The sequence below is a fragment of the Maniola hyperantus genome, chromosome 12 (assembly GCF_902806685.2).
Source record: "Maniola hyperantus chromosome 12, iAphHyp1.2, whole genome shotgun sequence".
Taxonomy (NCBI): Eukaryota; Metazoa; Arthropoda; class Insecta; order Lepidoptera; family Nymphalidae; genus Maniola; species Maniola hyperantus.
In genome coordinates, this window is record NC_048547.1 from 10,510,942 (window position 1) to 10,532,428 (window position 21,487).

A 21,487-nucleotide genomic window follows, 5' to 3' on the forward strand; every position below is an offset into this window, starting at 1 on the left:
TTCTATCTCTTTTCGTTGCAAAGATAAATACATGCATAATGTCGTATCTGAACACATTCTAAAAATTTGGAGAACCATAATTATATTTTTTGACATGCGTATGTATGCACCAAAGCATTGGAGAAAAATGATAGATGTATTTTGAGTTCGACCATTATGCTACGAAATTAGTTTATTTGTAATACTAGCTGGTACTGCAGTTACGCACTTCTGCTTCTAAAATATGTAATAATTTTGCTAGGTAAAATCACAACAGATGTTATGCTTCGAATTTTTTGTATTAATATTTGGACTGTGAATCATTTAAGACTTTTTGCCTTGTAATATAAATAATTTTGCAATAAAATTCATGGAAGTAAGTTGAAATAAAGCTTTTTGTTTGTGACTACATTAAAGTTGATGTGATTAATAGGTAAGAGATCCATCCTATTTCACCAAAATTTTGGACTAAACTGCGGGAAAAAGTAAAGAGCCAGAATAAAGCTGAAGACATTTTGAAAATGTAGACTAGAAAATCTTTTAGGACCACGAAAATCACACCATGGAAATCTAAACATATATTATAATAATACCCCACTAAGCAAAAAACCGTGCATTTATGGTGTTTTTTATGAATCATAGTTCAAATCATCAGTTCAAAAATTTATTGCCCTAGTTTTTAAGGTAGCCCTAAAAAATTAGAGTACCTAATCAATTTTTTTCTTCTTTACCCATCTTATAATCGACCGAATTTGATATTAATCGAGAGCAGAAATTATAAGGCACCTACAATATGTGATGATAGTGATTCTAACGAAACATACCTAATTATAGGAAGCTTTAGATTATGTTAATTTAAATATAAATGTAGTATAAATTAATTTATTAATTAAACAACTAATAAAAGTGAAAGTAAAAAATAAAAAAACTTAACTAAAACACGAGAGAAACAGTTTAAAAAAGTATCTGTTAAAAAGAACAGTCGAAACAGAAGCAATGGAATTTTCAAGAAAGCAGAAAGTATTTTTTTTATTACAAAAGTGGCAATGCCGGATTTGACTAACAGTAAATCCTTATACCTGCGTAGTTTCTGCACCTTAAAAACGATTCATGATGCTACCAGCAGTGTTGCTACTTTAATGTGGTCTGAAAACATCAGCTGCAGCGGAAGGAATAAAACAGTATCTTGTCTTATTTCATTAATCTACTAGAGAAGAAACAAAGTATTCTCGAAATTGTTGAAGAATTGACTTTGTGGTCTGATAATTGTGTCGGTCATAATCGGAGCATGATAATCGTTATGGCTTACTTATGATTACTATAAGGATTACCACACTAAAAAGTGATAAATCACAAGCTTTATGCTAAAATGCAACATGTACCTACGTGGAGTAAGATGTAATCCATGCACAAATAGAAAAAAAGGGAACAGCTGAAAACAATGCAGATTACTAAACTAAGAGATTGGTCACAGTTTACAAGAACATGCGAAGGAAACAAAACTTTTTGATAAGTTTGATTTAGCACTACAACATATTTTTAAAGACCACATCCCTTTACAAAGGTGATATATCAGGACCGTTTGTTATATAAAAAAAAAAAGAACGGCGGGGATTTTCAGATTTCGGAATATATTACCTGGCTACAACTAACGCAATAATGCTGGGTGTTATTATTTTATAAAAACTACTTTAAAGAAGACTTTTTGTATTTCATTAGTATGTTATAGGTACATATAAACTTAAAATTCTTCCCCGCTTTTGCCCAATATACGACATAATGAGAAACCATTATCCACTGTAAAATATAACCAACTTTTGCAGTAGGTACCTGCTGACCTCCATTCTTACTTTACGTACCTAATCATTATAAGGAAAATCAGGCTATGTTGGCATGTTTTAGATTTCTATATTGATGTAACCGTCATGTATGCAATTCCACAAAAAATGTTTGGCCCACTGTAGGTTTCTAATTACTTTGTAATTTTTTTTCCAATTTTTGGCCGTTGTTTTTAATTAATGGACTTTATTTGTGAATTTGTAAATTTTATTTTCATTCATTCAGAAGTCACAAGGTTTACACGGATGCAATGGTCAGACTATCGGGCGAATGCAATTATTATGTTTCAGATCTAACTAATCAGTTTCAGAAAAATCAGATAGGTACATTGTTGCTATCTCACAAAACTCCTAAATGATTTTTGTGGGATAACTACTGTGATCTTTTGTCCGAACATTACTTATGTATGATCAGTTAAGACGTATTATGAAATATTAAGTAATAGATCCGACTTTTATTTCAAATTTGTAATAGTAAAAATTGCAGCCATAAAGTCGGTTTACAACTTATGCACACAATTTTTTAGCACAGTTACGAATATTACCAGCATAAAGTCGCATATCGTCCATTTTGAAGAAATTGTGAGTTTATATTTTATTTATTAATGATAAAGTATTTCTAGTAATGGTTAATGATAGGTTAAGTGTTAAATATTACAAAAACAACTGAAATTGTATCTCTAGTAGTTTAGAAATTATGACCCGATTTCCCTAGCATTTTTGTTTTGGCTCTCCTGAAAAGTAGCAAAAATCCACATCCGACCTTATGATACTAGAGTCGAGAATTAAGTAATAAAAAAAATGGAGTCAAATACCCAATTGTAAGGAAGACGCGCGGACGTGTCCTGATAGAGAGCGGGTGCCGAGCGGCATGGAATTGATTGCATCGCGCCCGCAGGACGCACCCGTTTCCACCTGGGCCGCAGGCTTATCCATAGATTTAGCCATTTTATCTGTGATATTAGAAATGTCGAATCTTATTTAATAATAAAAAGTAGCTATTCAATTGTTTATGTAATTGTAAAGCTATTTATTTGCTCACGTATTCGCACAGCTTCTTATTATGTGAATAAAAGTAGAGTCTGATTTGTTGTTTCGAAAAGACTGATACATAATTGTTATTAAACTAGCTGATGCTCGCGACTTTGTTCGCGTGGATTTAGGTTTTTAAAAATCCCGTGGGAAGTCATTGTTTTTCCGGGATAAAAAGTAGCCTATGTCACTCTCCAGGGCTTTAAATATACCCATGCAAAAAAACACGTTAATCCGTTGCTACGTGATTACGCGAACCAATAAACCAACAAACAAACACACTTTCGCATTTATAATATGGGTAGTGATTATTCTTTAGCCACGAAGAAAGAGCTCTGACTCAAAGTCAGAGATCTCTTTTCGTGGTTGATTTGTCGATCTCTTTTGTGATTTGTTTGTATAGTCGACGCATTTTAAACTGAGTCGTCGAGTTATCTGTCTGTTTCGCTTGCACTTACCTACGACCTGTAAGTGCGAGCGAAACAGACAGATAACTCGACGACTCAGTTTAAAATGCGGCGACTATAGGAAGAGAGCCGGAACGATGGGCGTGTCTGTTGTGCCGCGCGAAGGAAACAACCTTCTGTTCCCACGCAGTATGTTCTATTTCACGATGACCGCTCAGCCTTGGTTGTAGTAGTGAGTGTACCGAGTGTATAGCGTTAACGCATTTGTGTGCGCGTAAAACGCGTCGCGGTCGAAACTGAGCGCCACGCATACTATCACAATGTGTACGTGTGCACTCACACAAACATAGCCAAACAGTCTTCATGAAATAGAATATCTGTATAAGAGAACAGTAGCAATGCGCGGACACTTCCCCTCTGCTTTCGTCCAGCGCTTTGAATGGTATTAGAAATCACGTCATGCAATGCCAGATACTTAATATGATAGCAACCTGCCAGACACCCTTATACTTTTGAAACTTTAAATACTTAATACTATTCCAAAGAAAATATTAAAAAAAAAAGATTTTATACTTTGACGTAAGATTTTTTACTCCTTTATTACCTGTTATCTCCCAAAGCCACCATGGTCCAAACTCCACAGTCGCTGATCGTTCCTCCCTGTGTTGGGGTCAATTCGCAGAGAAACTTTCAGCTTTTATAAAATAACGAAGGTCTGACACGCGCTGGCTCTTTATTTACCAATAAACAAGTTCTGATATTAATTTTTGATAAAACATGTAAAAAACTTGTTAAATGTTAAACATGTATTTCTTTTGTTTCTAACATAATTATTGCTTGTGTTGTTAACAGATACTTTAGTAGAGTTGTTATTTTTTTACACGTATGTGTATAGTTCGACCATTATTTGTAACGATCGCCTGAGACACGTATGTGTGTAGTACGACCATTATTTGTAACGATCGCCTGAGACACGTATGTGTGTAGTACGACCATTATTTGTAATGATCGCCTGAAACACGTATGTGTGTAGTACGACCATTATTTGTAATGATCGCCTGAGACACGTATGTGTGTAGTACGACCATTATTTGTAACGATCGCCTGAGACCGGTCGATCGTTATCGTAGATAGAGTAATAAAGGTAGATTGAAGTACTGTGTAACCGCGTATGAGATAGCGATAGCACGACGTAACGATGAATAACACGACAATTATTACCATTGTTTAGTAGTCAACATTTGTACTAACCGATCAACAATATTTGTACTAAACGTTTTTTATGTGAAAACAAGTAAATAACTAATGAGAAATACAATTAAGCCACGAATTCTCATGGTTTGTTTTGCAACTAAAGTTGCATTCCTTGTATGTATTCTTGAAAAAAACCGGTTACACGAAGGGACAAAAAATAGGTTAGCTGCGTCTCTGTTTATCACATTAGTAACTTTATCTGTGCTCTCTTTTTAGTGTGAATGAGAAAGCAAACGTACCTGTACCTACCTTTATTACTTTATCTACGATCGTTATCCGTCATCGGCAGATAGAATTTTGACAGAAGCGATGCCCGCTGACTCGACGTACATTCTCATTTGCGCACATGTTTCCTCCTATGTACTCTGCTCTCCGACAAGGTATTTGATCGAGGCAGAGATAAAGCGCTGGGCGACGCGGCGCGGCAAATATAGTTTATATATGAGTTTATAAGGCGTCGCGCAGTTCCAAGTGCGTCGTCATTGGTCGTACTTTTTTGACTGTTTTTGCGTGTCTTCAGCGTTAAAGTCACAGACCTAAAGTAGTGAACATTCTATTGTCGGGCCGATCATTTCATCGGTTGTCAGAGATTCAAATAGTTTTTTTTTTCATTTTTGATTCTGTACTATCCACTGTATTTTTGTAATCGTGTTAATTTAATATAAGAATCTGTTAAATTAAATAAATATAAGTATTTTTTTTCCATTGTATGTTTCATTTGTTTTTTAGCCGACTACGGCGAAGCCCAAAGGAGGGTAATGCGTTTGATCTGTATGTATGTATGTCCATCCCTACGTCTGCTCGTGACTACTCAACGCAATGCAGTGCAAACAGCAGTCAGGGTTTTATGAAAACTTTTAATTGCTTGTTTCCTAGACATAGAGGATTTTATGGGCAGTAACTTTATTATTTATAATTTTTAATTGCCTTCAGATATGCTTTATAAAGATTAGGTACTCGGACAAAAAAATATTTTTTATATAGGTATATTGCATATTGGCTAATTTAAATCTACAGGCGCCAAAAGTTGAGAAATCATTTATATTGGTCGCTTGATAAGAATGCGTACACGGACATAATTAGTAGTAGTACCTAGTTGTATAGTACCTATCGCGTACTATACAATAGTAGCTTTGTGGTCTACGTATAACAATTCTAATTTCTATGGATTTAGGAAGTAACATCCATGCAATAATCAATATGCATTGTCATGTTTGCTTTGTGCATATTACAAACTAGAACGATATCACATAGCCCGTACACACTACATAATATATTGTGGTAGGTATACAATATGATAACAACTATGACTCAACCGCTACTTGAAAATATCGGAACATAAATTCAGATAGTATTATTATAATATCCTTCGATTTAGTTACATACCAACATTGTTGTATATTTTCTTCTTTACTAAATATTCCACTACCTAATACTTGTATGGTATTAGTTACGTATTAGTAAGTATTTTTGTGTATGTATGTGTTATATATTTACTAACAAAAATAATATGTCTCCATATTTTAAAACGTCGGGAATCTTCATTCTTGACTATTGTTTGGGTAAGTGCAAAGTTTATTATCTTTAGGTAGGTACAATTTGCTACTTCAATCAAGTTTAAGATTATAGGTACCTGTTTCTAGAATAACCAAATTTTATCCCTAAGTACTTCGTACCTATATATAAGTAATGGCATTATGGTGTCGGGTGTTTGTAGGTCGATTTAGGGGGCCTGCCTCCTAGCACTAAAACACAAGTACAATTGTGACTATCGCAATACTTTCAACTGACAATTTTTTTTAAAATGTTTAACAAAATTGTAAAGATCGTAATGTGGATGTAACAACTTTGGTGCTGTAACTTTGGCTAGATAGAAAAAAGTAAAACCAGCTAAGACTCGCTTTGACACTGCACGTTAAATAAGTACATACCATCTTAATGTATTTAAAAGTATTTACACGTTTTAGGAAGAAACCGGGCGACTATGTTTTTAGATAGAGCCTCCACAAGTAGAGCTTGCACTGCAAAATATAATAATCATGCACAAAACACAGAAATGTTGTCACCAGGAAGAGCACAAAATCCGTGTAAGTTTTTTTACTGTAGGTAAGTAGGTAGTAGGTCCTACCTAATCCAGATTATATAGTATACTACCAGGAGTCATGATCTCGACTCGTTATAAGTGTATAGACTTCGGATCTCACAAAGTCAGTAGGTATTAAGTACATATTTCAATTGCACGATTAATTCGGAGCTGAGACGTCGTCGTCCTAATTGGCAAGGATCGTACGATGACACGATGCGTTCTCGTCACACAATGATTTCAAACGTACAGCCAATGATCTAATGTATACCTACCTACTATAGAAGTCATTGCATAAAGATTTCTTCAGTGTCCTGAATCCTAATTGCATGGCAATGTTTAATAACGATCGTACGATGGATTCGATCGACCGATCATGTAATCCAAAACACCGATCTCTTTCAAATGTCCTAATTGGTCGCGCGAGCACGGGAACGCGAGAGGGTATAGCTGTTACAATAGGCTACTTGACTCATATCTAATTTCGTCCAATAAATGATTATTTATTATAGTATTTTGCGTAAGACAACGAAATATATCAATAACAATTCTTAAAAACGCAGGATGGATATATAAATCCAATTTAAAAAAATACAGTTTATATTTTTATTTGAAACGCAGAAAACGCTGTCAGCCATAATGTGACGTCATTAAATATGTAAACAAAGAAATGTCATCCCTATGTAAACTAGTATAGAAATCATGTTTATTAAACTTTGGGAAGTTATGCTGTTGTTTACAAATGCATGACGTCAGAGCACAGATAATCTATCGGCCAAACATGGCCGACAGTGTTTTCACCTGTCTAAGAAAAATATATTTTTAAATTAAAGTTTTACGGTTTTTAGGGCGCAAAAAAATATAGTGTTAATTTTTTTGATCTAATAGGACAAATATCAACCATTTAAGACCTACTTAAAAAAAGTGTCAACTAGCCTATTACCGGTAGTTAGAGATGTCAGATCGTACAAGTGAAAAGCCTTTACGTACATCACAAGCCATCGTGAGCAATTGACTATTCAAATAATGCCAGTGTAGTTGATGGCGGTGCGACACCATCGTGTGATGGCATCGTACCACCTATTAGGACACCCATGTTGAATCATCGTAAGTACGACCATTTTCATAGCACGACGAGAACGCATCGTTTCATCGTACGATCCTTGCCAATAGGGCGACGCCTTGGTTACTAAAATTACATAAGTAGGTAGGTACCTATGTAGTATGTTGTAATAACAATTATTGCTTTAACATTTTTGCAGGTACAGCTCTAAATACCCAAGATGATTTCCAACGTATCCCTATTGCGTCGCCTAACAAACGAAAACATAACAAGAGCAAGAAGAAACAAAACGATACCACAATATCTCCAACTAAAAATGGTGACATAAGAGTCTTATTTAGTAAAGAAATTAAAGCGACAAAAAGTTATACCAATTTAATCAAGCACTTAGATCTTGAAAATGATATACCTACACGTACTATTAATGTAATAAATGAAATTTTGCTGGCACACAGGAATATTAAAAAAATATGTTATTTCTGCCAGTACAGTTTATTTAACAATTACTGTTATATTTTACAACAACGGAAATCGAGAAACACATTTTCTCTTGCTGGATGGTTGGATGAAACATCTAACTTGCCAGATATTGATTTAATAAACGAATTTGACTCTGAATTGTTATTACAATATGCTACTAGTATGTCGGAGAGTAATTTTATTTCTGGCAATGAAAATACTACTCAAAAACATGAAAAAGAAAATGAAAGAGCTAAACACTTTGACTTGCAATTTGAGCCAAATTTTTTAACTGAATGCAATTTATCAGAAATTGATAAAGTTATTTCTGTAAATTATGAAGATAATGTAGAAGTTAATGCCGATATTGGCGATACCCATGACATACAGTTCGATGTAGTACAAGAAAATGATAACGACCCGAAAGAACTCAAGAACACATTAGAATATTTTGGATTGAGTTGTATTGAAGATTTGTTTACTGGATCCGACAACGAAGGCGCAGGATACGAATCAGACAGCAGTGTAATTTTTTCACCATACCATCCTACTAAAAACGTTGAAAGTATCTATGTTAGCGATAGTGAAAGCAACTTGGGGGTCAATTCAGACACCTGTAATGATAGAAAATTACTTAGAAAGCGACATAATGAATCAGATGACGAAGGTCCAGTATATAAATCAAAGAAAATAGGCAACAAAGAAAGGAAAATAAATATTTCGACGTCCGCTTCAAATAGTACTAGTACTTCACACCATAGTGTTAATACAAACAAAGACAAAGATGTTGAAAAAATAATTAGGGCTGTTGATAACTTTAAGCACAAAATCGACATGCGTTATAGAGATGTGAACAATGAATGTGACGACAAAGGCGCAGTATACGAATCAGATATGATTTTATCAATGAATAAGCCCATTAAAATTGGAACAAGTATTATTATAAGCGATAGTGACAGTGACTCTGAGAACAATATAGATATGTGTAGTAATGGTAAATCACTAAAAAAGCCTCATAATGAATCTAACGGCGAAGGCTTAATGTATAAATCAGCCAACAAACAAATTAAAGAAAATATAAGTTCAAATAGTAATTCAATAGATATGAATACAAACAAACTTGAAGTTGTCGAAGCAGGTATTGCTATTAGCGAAATTAACAGATATTTCTACAACAATACGCATGTGAGCACTAATGTTGAATTACTAAAAGAGCGAAATAACGAAACTGATAATGAAGGTCAAAAGATTAAATCAGCCAACAAAGAAATGACAATAAGTATTGCAAGTTTTACTTCAAATAGCACTACTAATTTATCAAATCATGACAGTGAAAACGATGTCCAAGTTATCGAAACCAACGTTTCAAGTGTTACTATTAGCGACACTGACGAGTGAATCGGAGCTTAATAAAGGTATGCACATGAACACTAACGATAAATTACTAAGAGAGCCAAATAATGAATCGAACTCTAAAGAAGCGGATAATGAATCAGCTAACAAAGTAATCGAAACATTTGTCATTACCGATAGTGATAGCGATTTCGATGATGAATGGATGGATCAATTTAAATATTTACGTTATTAAAATGATAACTAAAAAAATAGATGCCAATTTTTCCATAACGTATATCAATTTAAAAAAAAAAATCAAATGAAATGTTGCTAACATAAGGAATTTGTGAAGGGGAAGGAAATAGGCTACTTTTTATCCCGGGAAATCAAAGTTCCCACGGGATTTTTGAAAACCTAAATCCACGCGGATGAAGTCGCGGGCATCATCTAGTTAGATAATATTTCTATGATTAACAAAAGTTATAAAATGAAAGAAAGAGTATCTGAAAAAGCGCCAAAGACTTCGAAAAGTCATTATAAGTGGCTGGCACGTGCTGTCCTATATGAAATAAATAGATAAATTTCATTTCATTCAATAGTGAATTGTAACTTGCGATCAAATAAATAATTAAATAGGTAATTTATTTATTCCCTGTGTTTGCACTTAATGCCGGCGCCGCAAAGAGAAGTCGCTGGAGGAATTATCTTTTAAGCGAACTAAGGACAGTTAAATAGGGATCGCACGAGCCGCAGTGAAAGAGAACTCATACCCAAGAGCACGACCACTCTGCCAAGAGTGCACGATTGAGAAGAAGACTGACAAATAAAACATTTTTTATTTATATTGAATTATTATTTATTTCCTCCTTTTGAATCACCTATTAATACAAATACACTATTATCATATTCGGAGCTGGCGAACATGTAATTACACTTCTGAACAAAATAGGTACTTTGTTTTTCTTTAATCCGGACGTTTTTGGCCCACTGAATACAATACTGAAATATTTCTAAGCAAAACGGCCTAAAATTGTCTTAAAATTGAGTCCCAAGTTCGTGATTTCGATCAAAACTAATGTTTCAAAAGCTTTCATTCAGTTTTTGCTACTGTAAATTTTTAATTCGTGCAATTAGTTTTATTCGCCAGCTCCTCAATATTATGTTGTAAGTTTGTAACTTGTACCTACTATAATTAATTCATGCAGCAGAAATCGGTTGCATTATAGGTCTTCTTGTTGTACGTATCGCTTAAAGCTAGGCTCGCTAGGGACAAATCAAGCGGAAATTTGGCGCATGGAATTGTGTGAGATAAAGTTACGCTAAGGTTCTGAACGCGGCGAGCGCGGGACCCGCAACTAGCCGCCGGTCGCAGGAATAAGAGACAGTTATACCGTAGCTAGCTAATGAGGAAACGGGATAGGTATAGGGTACACACATCAACTTCGTGACTGATAGGAGAGGCAATCTCAGACTTTCGAAAAGAAGTGACATATGCACTAAGTAAAAGATAACGCCCGCCTACCGCGGTCACACGAAAAAACGCTCGCGGACGTATTACATTTGCCGTTCATATAAAATACCCTCTTCATATTTCCATACAATATCTTTTTCAGGAAATAGTAACTAATTTTCTGGATCGCATTTTTCTTACATTTGTATCCGAGTAGTGCATACGCAACACTTAAATATAACTTATTTTGTCGGTTTTTGAACAGTAATTTTAATTTGACAGCTCTAATTACACACCATGCAGTACACGTGTGTGAAAATGGCTTTGTTTTTTAAAATTATTAAAATACATTAAAAAAGATCGCAATAAATAAGGAATTATGGCGATATCTTAACGAAATATTTTTATTACATTTTTTAGGGATATGAGCTTGTTTTATTCTAATTTTTGGGTGGATAATATAAAATTGTGTTACACAGATTTTTACGTATGTACTTAAAGAGAAATAAGAAGATAAGACGTTTTGCTTATACTTAATATAGTTTATAATTTTTTGGGAGCTAGAGGTCAAAACCATGTGAACATTCTTTTTGCAAATAATGATATTATTATTATTAAATAAAAAGGAGACAAATATATTCTCAGTTTACCTGCAACATATTATGGTACATACTTCTTTTTATAGGGGTTCACTTAAAATAGATACCTAATTACTTAATAAAATATTAGTGAACTTTTTCTGTAGTTTTTGCCTCCACTTCCTTGCTTTGCTTCCCCTTGTGTATGTCCTCTAACTCGGCCTGTAGCTCTGCGTATCGCTTCTGAAGTTGTTTTTCGCGTTCTGTTTGTCTATTTACATCTTCCGTTAAAGACTGAAAAGAAAAATGTATATTTGAAAAAGCAATCTTTTCAAACTCAGATAACCATAAGGTCCATAATAAAATATTAGAACAAAATAATCTTTTTTCATACGTTTTATTAGGGTTGCGTAGTATAACACGTTTAAATATAATAAACAGAGGTATATTTACATTTTGAAAAAAAAATTAGGATGGGTAGGAACATGACAATCCCGAATTTTTATTTTTATTTACCCCCTCGTTACTTCATTGAATAGGTATTTTAAAATCATTATATCATAATCCAAATAAATACAAGTAGGTATTCTGAACAGTTTTTGGTTTTTTTAATCAGAGAAATTGTATTCAATCGTGTTTCTATTTCATGAGTTTAGAAAAACAGCCCAAAAAGCTTATTTGTTTATGTAGTTTTCAAAAAAAAAGCTACGGAAACTTAACTTATTTTTCATAATTGGACAGTTAAGAAGAAAAAATTTACAAACCTCTATCCTACGTGGAATGGCGGCCTTCTCCTGCTCGGCCAAAAACTTGAATGTGGACAACTCTAAATTTGCTACCTCTATCTGATCTTGCAGTTCTTGAAATTGTTTTATTAGTGATGCTGTCCTACTTTGATAACCACCTACAAAAACACAGATGGAAAAATTAAAATAATTTGTAATATGAGTAGTATTTCATAGAGAAAAAATGGGGAAAACATTCAGTATGTTTCATCCCCATTTCTCTGTATCAAAAAACTAGGTATTATATTACGATAAAAATATATCTAAAATTAATGTAATTTTATTGTTTAGGACTTGACCGAACTATATTTGTGAAATGTGTACTGCTTCTTTCACAACCATTGAATATGCGAGAGAGCGAAGGAAACTTAGCTAACCACAGTGCCTTAAACAACCTTAAGAGTAAATTGTAATCGTCTAGAAACAGTATTTAAGAAAATATGCGTACCTGTGAGAACTCTCAATTTTTTTTCCATTTTAGAACACTTTTTGGCTTCTTTTGCCATGTGATTTCGATTTTGCTCTAATCGTTTTTCTGCAGATTCCAGTCTGTCCTTTTTGCTGGCTAGGTTAGCGCGCGTATATCTGTTTTGACCCGGCAGGAACAGAACCTAAAAGTGTTGAACAGTTATTACTCTCCACAGCATCAAGTTCCAAATTATCAATGTAATGGCTGAATGTATTCGGGTATCTGCATGGCTTCTGATAAAAATCATCGACCAAAAGGATCAATGATCTTTTGAATGGAAAGTCCTTTCTCAAAGTGTACCTTATCCATGGTCGAGAAGTCCTTAGAGCATACACACACCACAACTGCATCGCCCAATACAGAAGAAGGAAAAACCCAGCGCCCCCAAATCCCTCTACAGAAAAAAACCGGCCAAGTGCGAGTCAGGCTCGTGCAATGAGGGTTCCGTACTAGTCGTATCTTTTCGACATTTTGCACGATAATTCAAAAACTATGATGCATAAAAATAAATAAAAATCTGTTTTAGAATGCACAGGTGAAGACCTTTCATATGATATTCCCCACTTGATATAGTCACTCACTTCGAAAGTTGAAAATACTAATTATTAGTTCATGACCACAATTTAATATTTTTGTGTGATCTAACCCTAAATTCACGGTTTTCAGATTTTTCCCCAAATGTCAGCTATAAGATCTACCTACCTGCCAAATTTTATGATTCTAGGTCAACGGGAAGTACCCTGTAGGTTTCTTGACAGACAGACAGACAGACAAAGTGATCCTATAAGGATTCCGTTTTTCCTTTTGAGGTACGGAACCCTAAAAATCTAGCACCCCCATTTATCTCTGAAAGAGAAAAACACCAGGAGCCTCTTTCCATCTCCCTCTGCAGCTCCTTCGCCGTATACAACTGCTCACGCCTAGTAGCGCTACTAACCTGTGCGAGACACTCCTCCCACACCTGCGTGTAGGCGTCGATGCCGAGGTCGCCGTGGCCCATCCCGGCGCGCACCACCTCCATCTCCCTCTGCAGCTCCTGCTTAGCCGCGGTCAGCTCCTCCGCCGAAAACTGTTCATACGGGTGCTGCTCCAGATATGCCAGGTGTGACGCTTGCAGATGTACCGCCCGTTTCTTTTCCACACCTGGTTACATGAAATAGAGTTCATCAAGAAAATTGATTACACAGTACTGGTATGGATAAATTTCAATGAGAAACGACGAAATTCTACAACGCAATTTAAAAGTAGATATGACCATTGGCCGGTACAATATTCTTCAGACCTTTTTTTGGTAGAAGCAAGTTGTGGCTTAGGAACATCCGCGAATTGGGCAGGAAACGCCAACGTATCACAACTTTTCGTTTGACCGCGTGGAACTCGTAAAATATTACGTTGTTGTTGTCTTTCCTAACATTTCCAAACAACGGCGAGCCTTGTTCCAGTTATGGTAACGAAAATGGCTGGTAAAATAGAAGTCCATTTTAAAGGGCCTGTTACAAAGTTGACCTGTGGGGTTGGTACGAATACAGGTAAGAGGGTTTGGGGGACTTTGGAAGAGGGACAATGAGATGACGACCAATCTTCAATAGTGGAAGAAGAGGAAGTATGCGGGGCGGGGCAGTGGCATGGTGTGGTGTACCTGGCGGCGGATCGTGCAATGCGTCGTAGTGCAGCATGGTGAGCATCTCCGCTTTAAGCAGCTCCTCAGCTCGTTGCAGCGGTGTAAGCGGACCGCCTGTTCGCACCACGCTCGCGTTCACTTCAGCCGGCCGCGCCGCGCCGCGCTGTACGGCTGCGGACCGCAACGCGCGAGCTGCCTGGCCTGCAGAGGTCAAAATAAGGCTAGGCAAAGTTGCGTGATTCCATTATTGGTGTCTCCCAGAACAAGTCAGGCATCGAGCAGGGAAGGCAAAGGATCGTCCCAATGTGCACTGAGAGTGGCGCGCCAAAGGTTTCTCAACTGGTTACTGGTAAAATCGGTCAATACTATACTATGATGTGCAGAGAAACAGTCGTAACGCTAACGTCTATCCAACTATGGTGGTCGTTCAAGCTGGATACATCAGCTACTAATGCTTATGGGTTTTCTCGTGTTCTCGGAGCAAGCGCGCTTCCACACGTCAGCCTGGTGTTTTACGCAATCAACGGCGACGGCCAGCCTCAACATCTACAATGGTTCTTCCAGCACTAGCTACTCTTCTCCTCCTGTTCTCTAGTCAGCAGACGCGCCTCCACATCTGCCTGGTCGTGCTGCAGCATTACGATCTCAAAATCGGTCCACGGCACTGGCAACGTCTGCTACAACGGTCCTTCGAACCGGATGAAATAGCTATACTAATGCTTACGCTTCTCCTCCTGATCTCTGGTCAGACGCGCCTCCACGTCTGCCTGGTCTTCGACGCGTGCGGCGGCGGCGGTGTCAGCAGATTCATCATCGTGTTCAGGTACTACGATCTCGTAGTCATTCCGCGGCGCCGGCAGCGACTGTAGTGCGTTGCGCACTGACGCTTTCAACTGTAACGGACGGCTTTAGTGATCAATAAAATAAAAAAGTCCGCTGTTTACAAACGGCAACGGCATTTTACTTTGAATATAAATAGCGTGCAAGCAAGCAGGGGTCACTTAAATGACTGCCATCGTCCATGAACATTTGCAGCACAAGAGGAATGTCAATGCGTTGCAGGCTTTTGAGGAATTTGTTGGATTAGAACCTGTCCGAGGCAGGTTGAGATAGTTATTGGGGTATGAGGCGGAAGGACGCCCCGCACACCCGCACGTCACCCATGCTATACCGCGCCAGGTTAGCGCGGGGGCTGTGCAGCAAGATGTCTTCCTCCTGTTCAGGGGGTCTGGGGTTCGACCCCAAGGCGCGGACTTCTAACGTGTTGTTCTAACGAGTTGTGTGCGTCATGGGAGGTGCATCTCTAGATGAAATGGTTATCTATCGTGTCTTTGTTAAGGTTTGGTGGCTTGGTTACCTGTTTTTGAATTTGCGTGAACTGTTGTGGAGTGTCGCCTGTGCTCATTCTGTCTTCTGGGTTAATACTCAACTTGTCACGCAAGCCGGGAGTCTGGAAATAATATTAAAATTATCTATATTATTGGTCATTTCAATTTTTGCACTGTCACATATTCACTAAAGCGGCTAGAATTGATGGCTAGTTCACTACGGCTAGCTGCATTTTAGGCATTAAGAGAAAACAGAAAACTGATGTCGATTCTCTTATTTTTCTCTAAATTTAGAGTATTTGTATTTCGTTCTTGTTAACATGGCTAAAAAAGAATGCAACATGATTTTTAAATTTAAAGACACTAAGTTTTAGCACACGTTACAAATTTAAACAACAGGCAGCTCAAGTCACCAGGTTTGACAGTACTAAATTAAATTTAAAACTGTAGGAAGGGGATGCGAATACTTTAAAATTTAGTTGTGATCAGAAGTAGTACCTACCAGTGTCAGCCTACCATTAAAAATCTAATTTAGCTAAGGATTGCTAGCCTGAGTGAACAAAATTACCATAAGTCCCGGAAGTCCCGCGCCGTGTCCGGGAGTAGCAAAGCTACCCGGCGTTGAGACCTCACTACGCGCTGATCTGGAAACATTCATGTATTTTAGTATTTAGTAGTAGTACTTTTTGATTGTAACAATTATAATAAATATTCGACTTTCAAATTACCTAAATGGCGTGGCGAGTACAGTGTTGGGCGTGGCCACGGCTTGCGACTGCGGCAGAGCGCCGGAGAAGTCCGACTCATGCAGTGGCGTATTGAGCCCGCCCTTCAAAGGCGTGTCCACATGCGTTAGGGCCATCACATTCTGTGCCTCCATAAGAATTCTGGAAGTCAAATATGTTTATTAAACATGATTCAACATAAAAAAACTCAAAAATATTTATTTCATGTAGGCCTACTTATGGCTGTCATATGTCAAGATTCTACTTTCGGGCTGCATGTTTTACTGAGAAGAGCCGGCAAGTTACTTTTTTTAAAAGAGCAATTTCTTCCCTAGCAAAATTCTACACCTAATTGGTCTGTAAAGGCTCTCAAGTAAGCCTTATTGTGCTTACTGACAAGATTTTAGCAAGAGCCTTGGATGGTTGGTTGAGAGTGACTTTACAAATACTATTCATCACGCAGGTCGGCGCTTACCACAATCCATACCAATAGGTACTATAAATGCGAAAGTGTAATTATTTGATTTTATGAAAATTGGTATAGGGAATACATGCGATTTCTCAGGAGGAATGTCGGCTGTTTTGAATCCCAGATATATTTAAAAGTTCTGACAGTATTTTAAAAAACATATTCCGTTCAGGAAGGGAGGAACATTATTATAACACTCTCCCTCACCTGTCCTGCTGGTCGACGGGCGTGCGCAGCGCAGTAGCGGGTGCAGGCGTGAGCGCGTAGTGCGCGAGCAGCGCGTCCGTTGCCGCGCCCGCCTCGCCTGCACTTTCACGAGCCGCTTCAGACGCGCGCCCTAGCTTCACCACTTGTTGGAGCTCCTACCACAAATTGTATAAGTTATAGGACGCTAAACTTAAGACTCTATAGATAAAGTATTTATTATAAACCAAAATAAACTGACAACTAACCTGATCAGTAACCTGTGGCTCGGGCAGCACAAGCTTGCTGCGCTTCCTTGCCGGCTCGTCGCCTTGCAACATCGCTTGCGGCACATCGTTCTCTTTACGTTGCTTCAACTTGTTTTTATCCTTACGGCGTTCTCTCTGTGAACAAAATATTTAAATATCAGAACATGTTAATGTACGGTGACCAAAAAATACTTGAACAGCGAGAAATCCGGGACCATGAGGTCCACCACCTCATGGACGTATGGTAGAAGCCTTTATGCACGCGAGGCTCACTAAATTACCTCTTCCTTCTCGGAGTGTAGCTCGCCGTCAAGATGCTGCTGGCGCAGACGGGAGAAGTCCGGCGCCATGGGGTCCACCACCTCCGTGGAAGTGTCATAGAAGCCGGACGCTGGTTTCTTCTCAAACGGTATCTCCGAGTTGTAATCCACGCCACGCTTCTTTTTACGCCTGGAAATTCATACTACTATCAGGCATGGACTCTGCACTTGGGGATATGTGACCCAAGAAATATTAAATATACCTACATACTTTAAGGGCTGTTGTGTAACTCTTATCTTTTATAGGACTACACAAATTTAAAACCCTTATTTCACCCCCTTAGGGGTGGAATTTCCAAAAATCCTTTCTTAGCGGATGCCTGTCATAATAGCTATCTGCATGCCAAATTTCAGTTCGATCCGTCCAATACTTTGAGCTGTGTGTTGATAGATCAGTCATTACTGACTGATCGCGTTTATTATAGACCTATAGTAAATGCTCCTCTTTCTATCGCTGTGCAAGCTGAATTACACTTTTATTACTCCTGAAAATCCCTATATCTTGTTAGAACAATAGTTCTATTCTCCTTTCTCTTCCCAATTGGCGAATACGAGAAGCAAGAGATACCATTAAACAATCGCATGCACCATCATACACAACTAATCGAAACTATTTTCAAGTCTCAAGATATTTGCTGGAACATCTAAAACTTGTGCTAGGAATAGATACAACAAATCATAGTACAATAAGAGGCATTTGAACTGTCAATTTACTGGATTTCAATCTGGTCTGTACCCGCTGCTCTATTGAGGCCACTGGAACAGAAATGTCATGGAGGCTTACCTACTTGAAATTCGATAAAGAAATGCCTTACCTCATTGGAACCGAAATGCCAGCAGCACTCAACTCCCTTCTTTTCTGCAAAGCTGCAAGTCTACGCGCTTCCTCCAGTTGCTTTTCCCGCGCCTTCCTCTTAGCCTTCTTGCCCTGTGTGTTAGCCAAGCGAGCACGAGCTTCTGAGAGCATTTCCAATTCTGGCAACAAATATACAAATATCTGCCTTTATTAAGCAGTTCAGTTGAGATGACCATTGATAGTCTTTTACTCTCATACCTATAAAACTTAATATACCACTAGCAACAGATATTGTATTGTCGCTTGATCTAAATTTTTGTAACTATTAAAAAAAATTATTTGCTTATTCTTGAGGCATCTAAGTCCCTATACTACTCTATCCTTTGCCTTCTTTCTAGTTTCATAGTAATGATTATGTTTGTTTACTAATCTGTATTTGGCCAGTGTTGTGACTATGACCTTCTAATTCCGAATAGGGCCAGTGATGGGTTGAGATGATGTGCCTAAATGCCTAATGACCTAAGCTAAGAAAATTCTCGCAAAACCAAAATCCTCTGTACGAGTTGCAGTGATCAGCTAGTTTATTATAGGAGATGTAAATAAGCATGAAAATGACTCTTTAAAAGTGTATATTGCTAAGAGATTTCTTAAGATTAATTAGGTTTAACAGTATGATTTAATTTGATCATTTGGGTTATCGAACAGCTCTCCTACCATCTTCATCCATGTCCTTAGGATCAGGTCTTGCAGGCTTGGTCTCTGGGTTGGGGTCAATTTCTCCAGGCTTCAACTTGCGGGGGTCATCTCCCATGTCCTCTCCTTCTTCTTTCTTTTGAGCTTGATCCCTGCGTGATTATTAAGAGATTATAGTCTTCACCCAATAGCAAAGATGGAATATTAATAGGTTAATCTATACTAATATTATAAATGCAAAAGTGTGTATGTCAGTCTGTCTGTCTGTCTGCTAGCCTTTCACAGCCCATCTGTTCAACGGATTTTGACGAAACTTGGTACAGCGATAGCTTGCATCCCGGGAAAGGACATAGGCTACTTTTTATCCCGGAAATCAAAGAGTTCCCACGGGATTTTTAAAGCCTAAATCCACGCGGATGAAGGCGCGGGCATCCTCTAGTCCAACCATATTCATAAAGTGAAAATGTCATTTGGCCTGTGTGCAGGGCCTACATGGAGGTCGATGCAACACCGACGCACGTACTCCTGGAGTGTACGGGCGTAGCAGATCAACGCGAGCGCCATTTAGGTTCCCCGACCTCACTCCATGAAGCCCTCGCTTGGCAACCTGGGCAGTCTATTTGGCTTCTGGAGCGAGCTTGGATGGCTGGAGTGAAGACTTCGGCGGGGAGGGGCAATTCACGCACAACAGACGGAAACGTTTAAGTGCGGAAACCAGCCCAGAGCGAAGAAGAAGAAGAAGAATGTCATTTGGCCATGTGAAAGTATTGGGTCCTGGAAGTTCCTATTATTTTAGATATCTATATTATTAATTGGTGACCTATTTTCTATCTATTGCTTATATTAAACACAAAGTACAAAATTCTGATTTTTCCTATGAGTTAGGTGTGTTGGTTCTTGTCACTAAAATATGAGGTACATGGTGTACGCTTAGCAGGTATGTCTTTACAGGTATGTTGAAAGAATCTTAACTAAGCTATAAGTGAATTACCAAAACATCATTTCACTATTTCACTATCTAGTTAGATACCTCAGCTTCACCTGTGTGAAAATCAGGTCATCTTGGATTCTAGTAATCAATGTCAAAAATTATGTAGGCTTATATGCATCGGAACAAAATCAGACCAATACAAAAATGTAGCCCAACAGCTAAGCCTAACTATTGACAAATTAAATAGCATCAGCATCTTACATACCAGGCAGATAAATGAGCACTTGGACATACTAAATTTTATTTTTTTATAAATACATATTTTTTAAATGTTGTATAGAAGCAAGTGTTACATTGCGGAATGCCATGATATTCAAGGAACCTATAATTGCTATAATCTGCTCAAAGTTGTTGCATGGTGATGGCGCATATTGCTTGCTTTTCCTGCATGTTTAGCAGTGGGAGGGCGGGCAGTTCATATTGCATGTTGCAATATACATGCATGTAGCAAAGATGTCTATTTCAGCGGATTAAGTTTGTAATTCCTTCAATATGAAATTTATTAATTTAAATTATTTTTGAAAATATATGTCTACCTATTATTTTTTTTAGTTATTTTTGATTACATACTAACGTTATTCTTTTTATATTACTTAAGTAGAGACTCACAGCAAATATTCATATCGCTCCAAGCACTGAGCAGCCGTGCGGCCGATGATAGGCGCGATAGTCCTCCACTGGGTCGGCATCAGCTTGGCGAGGTGTAGCAGCTTCTCGTCCTCCTCGCGCGACCACTCCGTCTTCTTGATGCTCGGGTCCAGCCACTCGTACCATCGCGCTTTGCATTGCTTAGCCGACTTACGGTGCAGCAGTGAAGCAATACGGGACCATTGATTTTTCCCATATTTCATCACCGCCGCCTTCAGAATTTCATCCTAAAATTAAATGATAAAATTTTTACTTACGTATTATCCTAATAATTTTATAGTAAATCTTATGTTAAAATGAAGGATTTACAAATCTAAACAAACCTCGGTGTTCCGCCAAACGCCACCTTTTATCATTATTCGCGGCATTGTGATAGAGTTATTAATACACTGTTATTATAACTAATAACTACTAAATACTATGTTATTACTAATGAAAGTTTTTATCAGAATTCTGAATCAGGATTTACGAATTTTAATTTCCATTTTCCATGTTCCCTTATCCCTTCCGATCCCTTACACAAAAATGTCAATTGTCAACTGACATTTGACAACCAACTATGACAACATCTAAAAATGCAAAAAACCAAGCTAAAAACTCAATGATCGGAGCCGAAGAGATAGATTGAGATAGATGTAGTTAATTCTAATGGTCTGCATATGCTTGCAACAAACACAACAATAAGCTGGAAAGCGTGTGGAGAAGTGGAAAC

General features: G+C 37.6%; 2 protein-coding genes across 3 annotated transcripts; one reads left to right on the forward strand and one right to left on the reverse strand.

Annotated features, from left to right (window-relative positions):
- Positions 1 to 5,877: 5,877 nt before the first annotated feature.
- LOC138403106 (probable serine/threonine-protein kinase DDB_G0288147) lies at positions 5,878 to 10,265 on the forward strand. 2 transcript variants are annotated; one of them, XM_069502276.1, is made up of 3 exons: positions 5,878 to 5,970; positions 6,478 to 6,597; positions 7,856 to 10,265. In XM_069502276.1, exons 2-3 carry the CDS (start codon positions 6,495 to 6,497, stop codon positions 9,511 to 9,513), a joined length of 1,761 nt encoding a protein of 586 aa, XP_069358377.1. In that variant the 5' UTR covers positions 5,878 to 5,970; positions 6,478 to 6,494; the 3' UTR covers positions 9,514 to 10,265. The 2 variants fall into 2 exon arrangements, with proteins under 2 accessions (XP_069358377.1, XP_069358378.1); XM_069502277.1 differs by lacking the exons at positions 5,878 to 5,970; positions 6,478 to 6,597 and adding an exon at positions 7,544 to 7,700.
- Positions 10,266 to 10,274: 9 nt separating this feature from the next.
- Cdc5 (cell division cycle protein 21) lies at positions 10,275 to 21,353 on the reverse strand. The gene is made up of 16 exons (XM_034974087.2): positions 21,099 to 21,353; positions 20,737 to 21,002; positions 19,158 to 19,288; positions 18,463 to 18,622; positions 17,609 to 17,777; positions 17,328 to 17,462; positions 17,083 to 17,237; positions 16,410 to 16,568; positions 16,250 to 16,325; positions 15,711 to 15,803; positions 15,078 to 15,246; positions 14,372 to 14,554; positions 13,670 to 13,875; positions 12,712 to 12,874; positions 12,243 to 12,382; positions 10,275 to 11,772 (listed from the first exon to the last, which is right to left on the reverse strand). The coding sequence occupies exons 1-16, from the start codon at positions 21,141 to 21,143 to the stop codon at positions 11,626 to 11,628; spliced, it is 2,397 nt and encodes a 798-aa protein (XP_034829978.1). The 5' UTR covers positions 21,144 to 21,353; the 3' UTR covers positions 10,275 to 11,625.
- Positions 21,354 to 21,487: the final 134 nt, after the last annotated feature.

Coding starts and splice junctions, on each gene's coding strand:
- LOC138403106 (XM_069502276.1), top strand. CDS start 6,495: ATGTTTTTAGATAGAGCCTCCACAAGTAGAGCTTGCACTGCAAAATAT. Junction 6,598..7,855: donor AGGAAGAGCACAAAATCCGT/GTAAGTTTTTTT, acceptor ACATTTTTGCAG/GTACAGCTCTAAATACCCAA.
- Cdc5 (XM_034974087.2), bottom strand. CDS start 21,143: ATGCCGCGAATAATGATAAAAGGTGGCGTTTGGCGGAACACCGAG. Junction 19,289..20,736: donor GAGCGATATGAATATTTGCT/GTGAGTCTCTAC, acceptor ATAATCACGCAG/GGATCAAGCTCAAAAGAAAG. Junction 12,875..13,669: donor GGGAGGAGTGTCTCGCACAG/GTTAGTAGCGCT, acceptor CAACACTTTTAG/GTTCTGTTCCTGCCGGGTCA.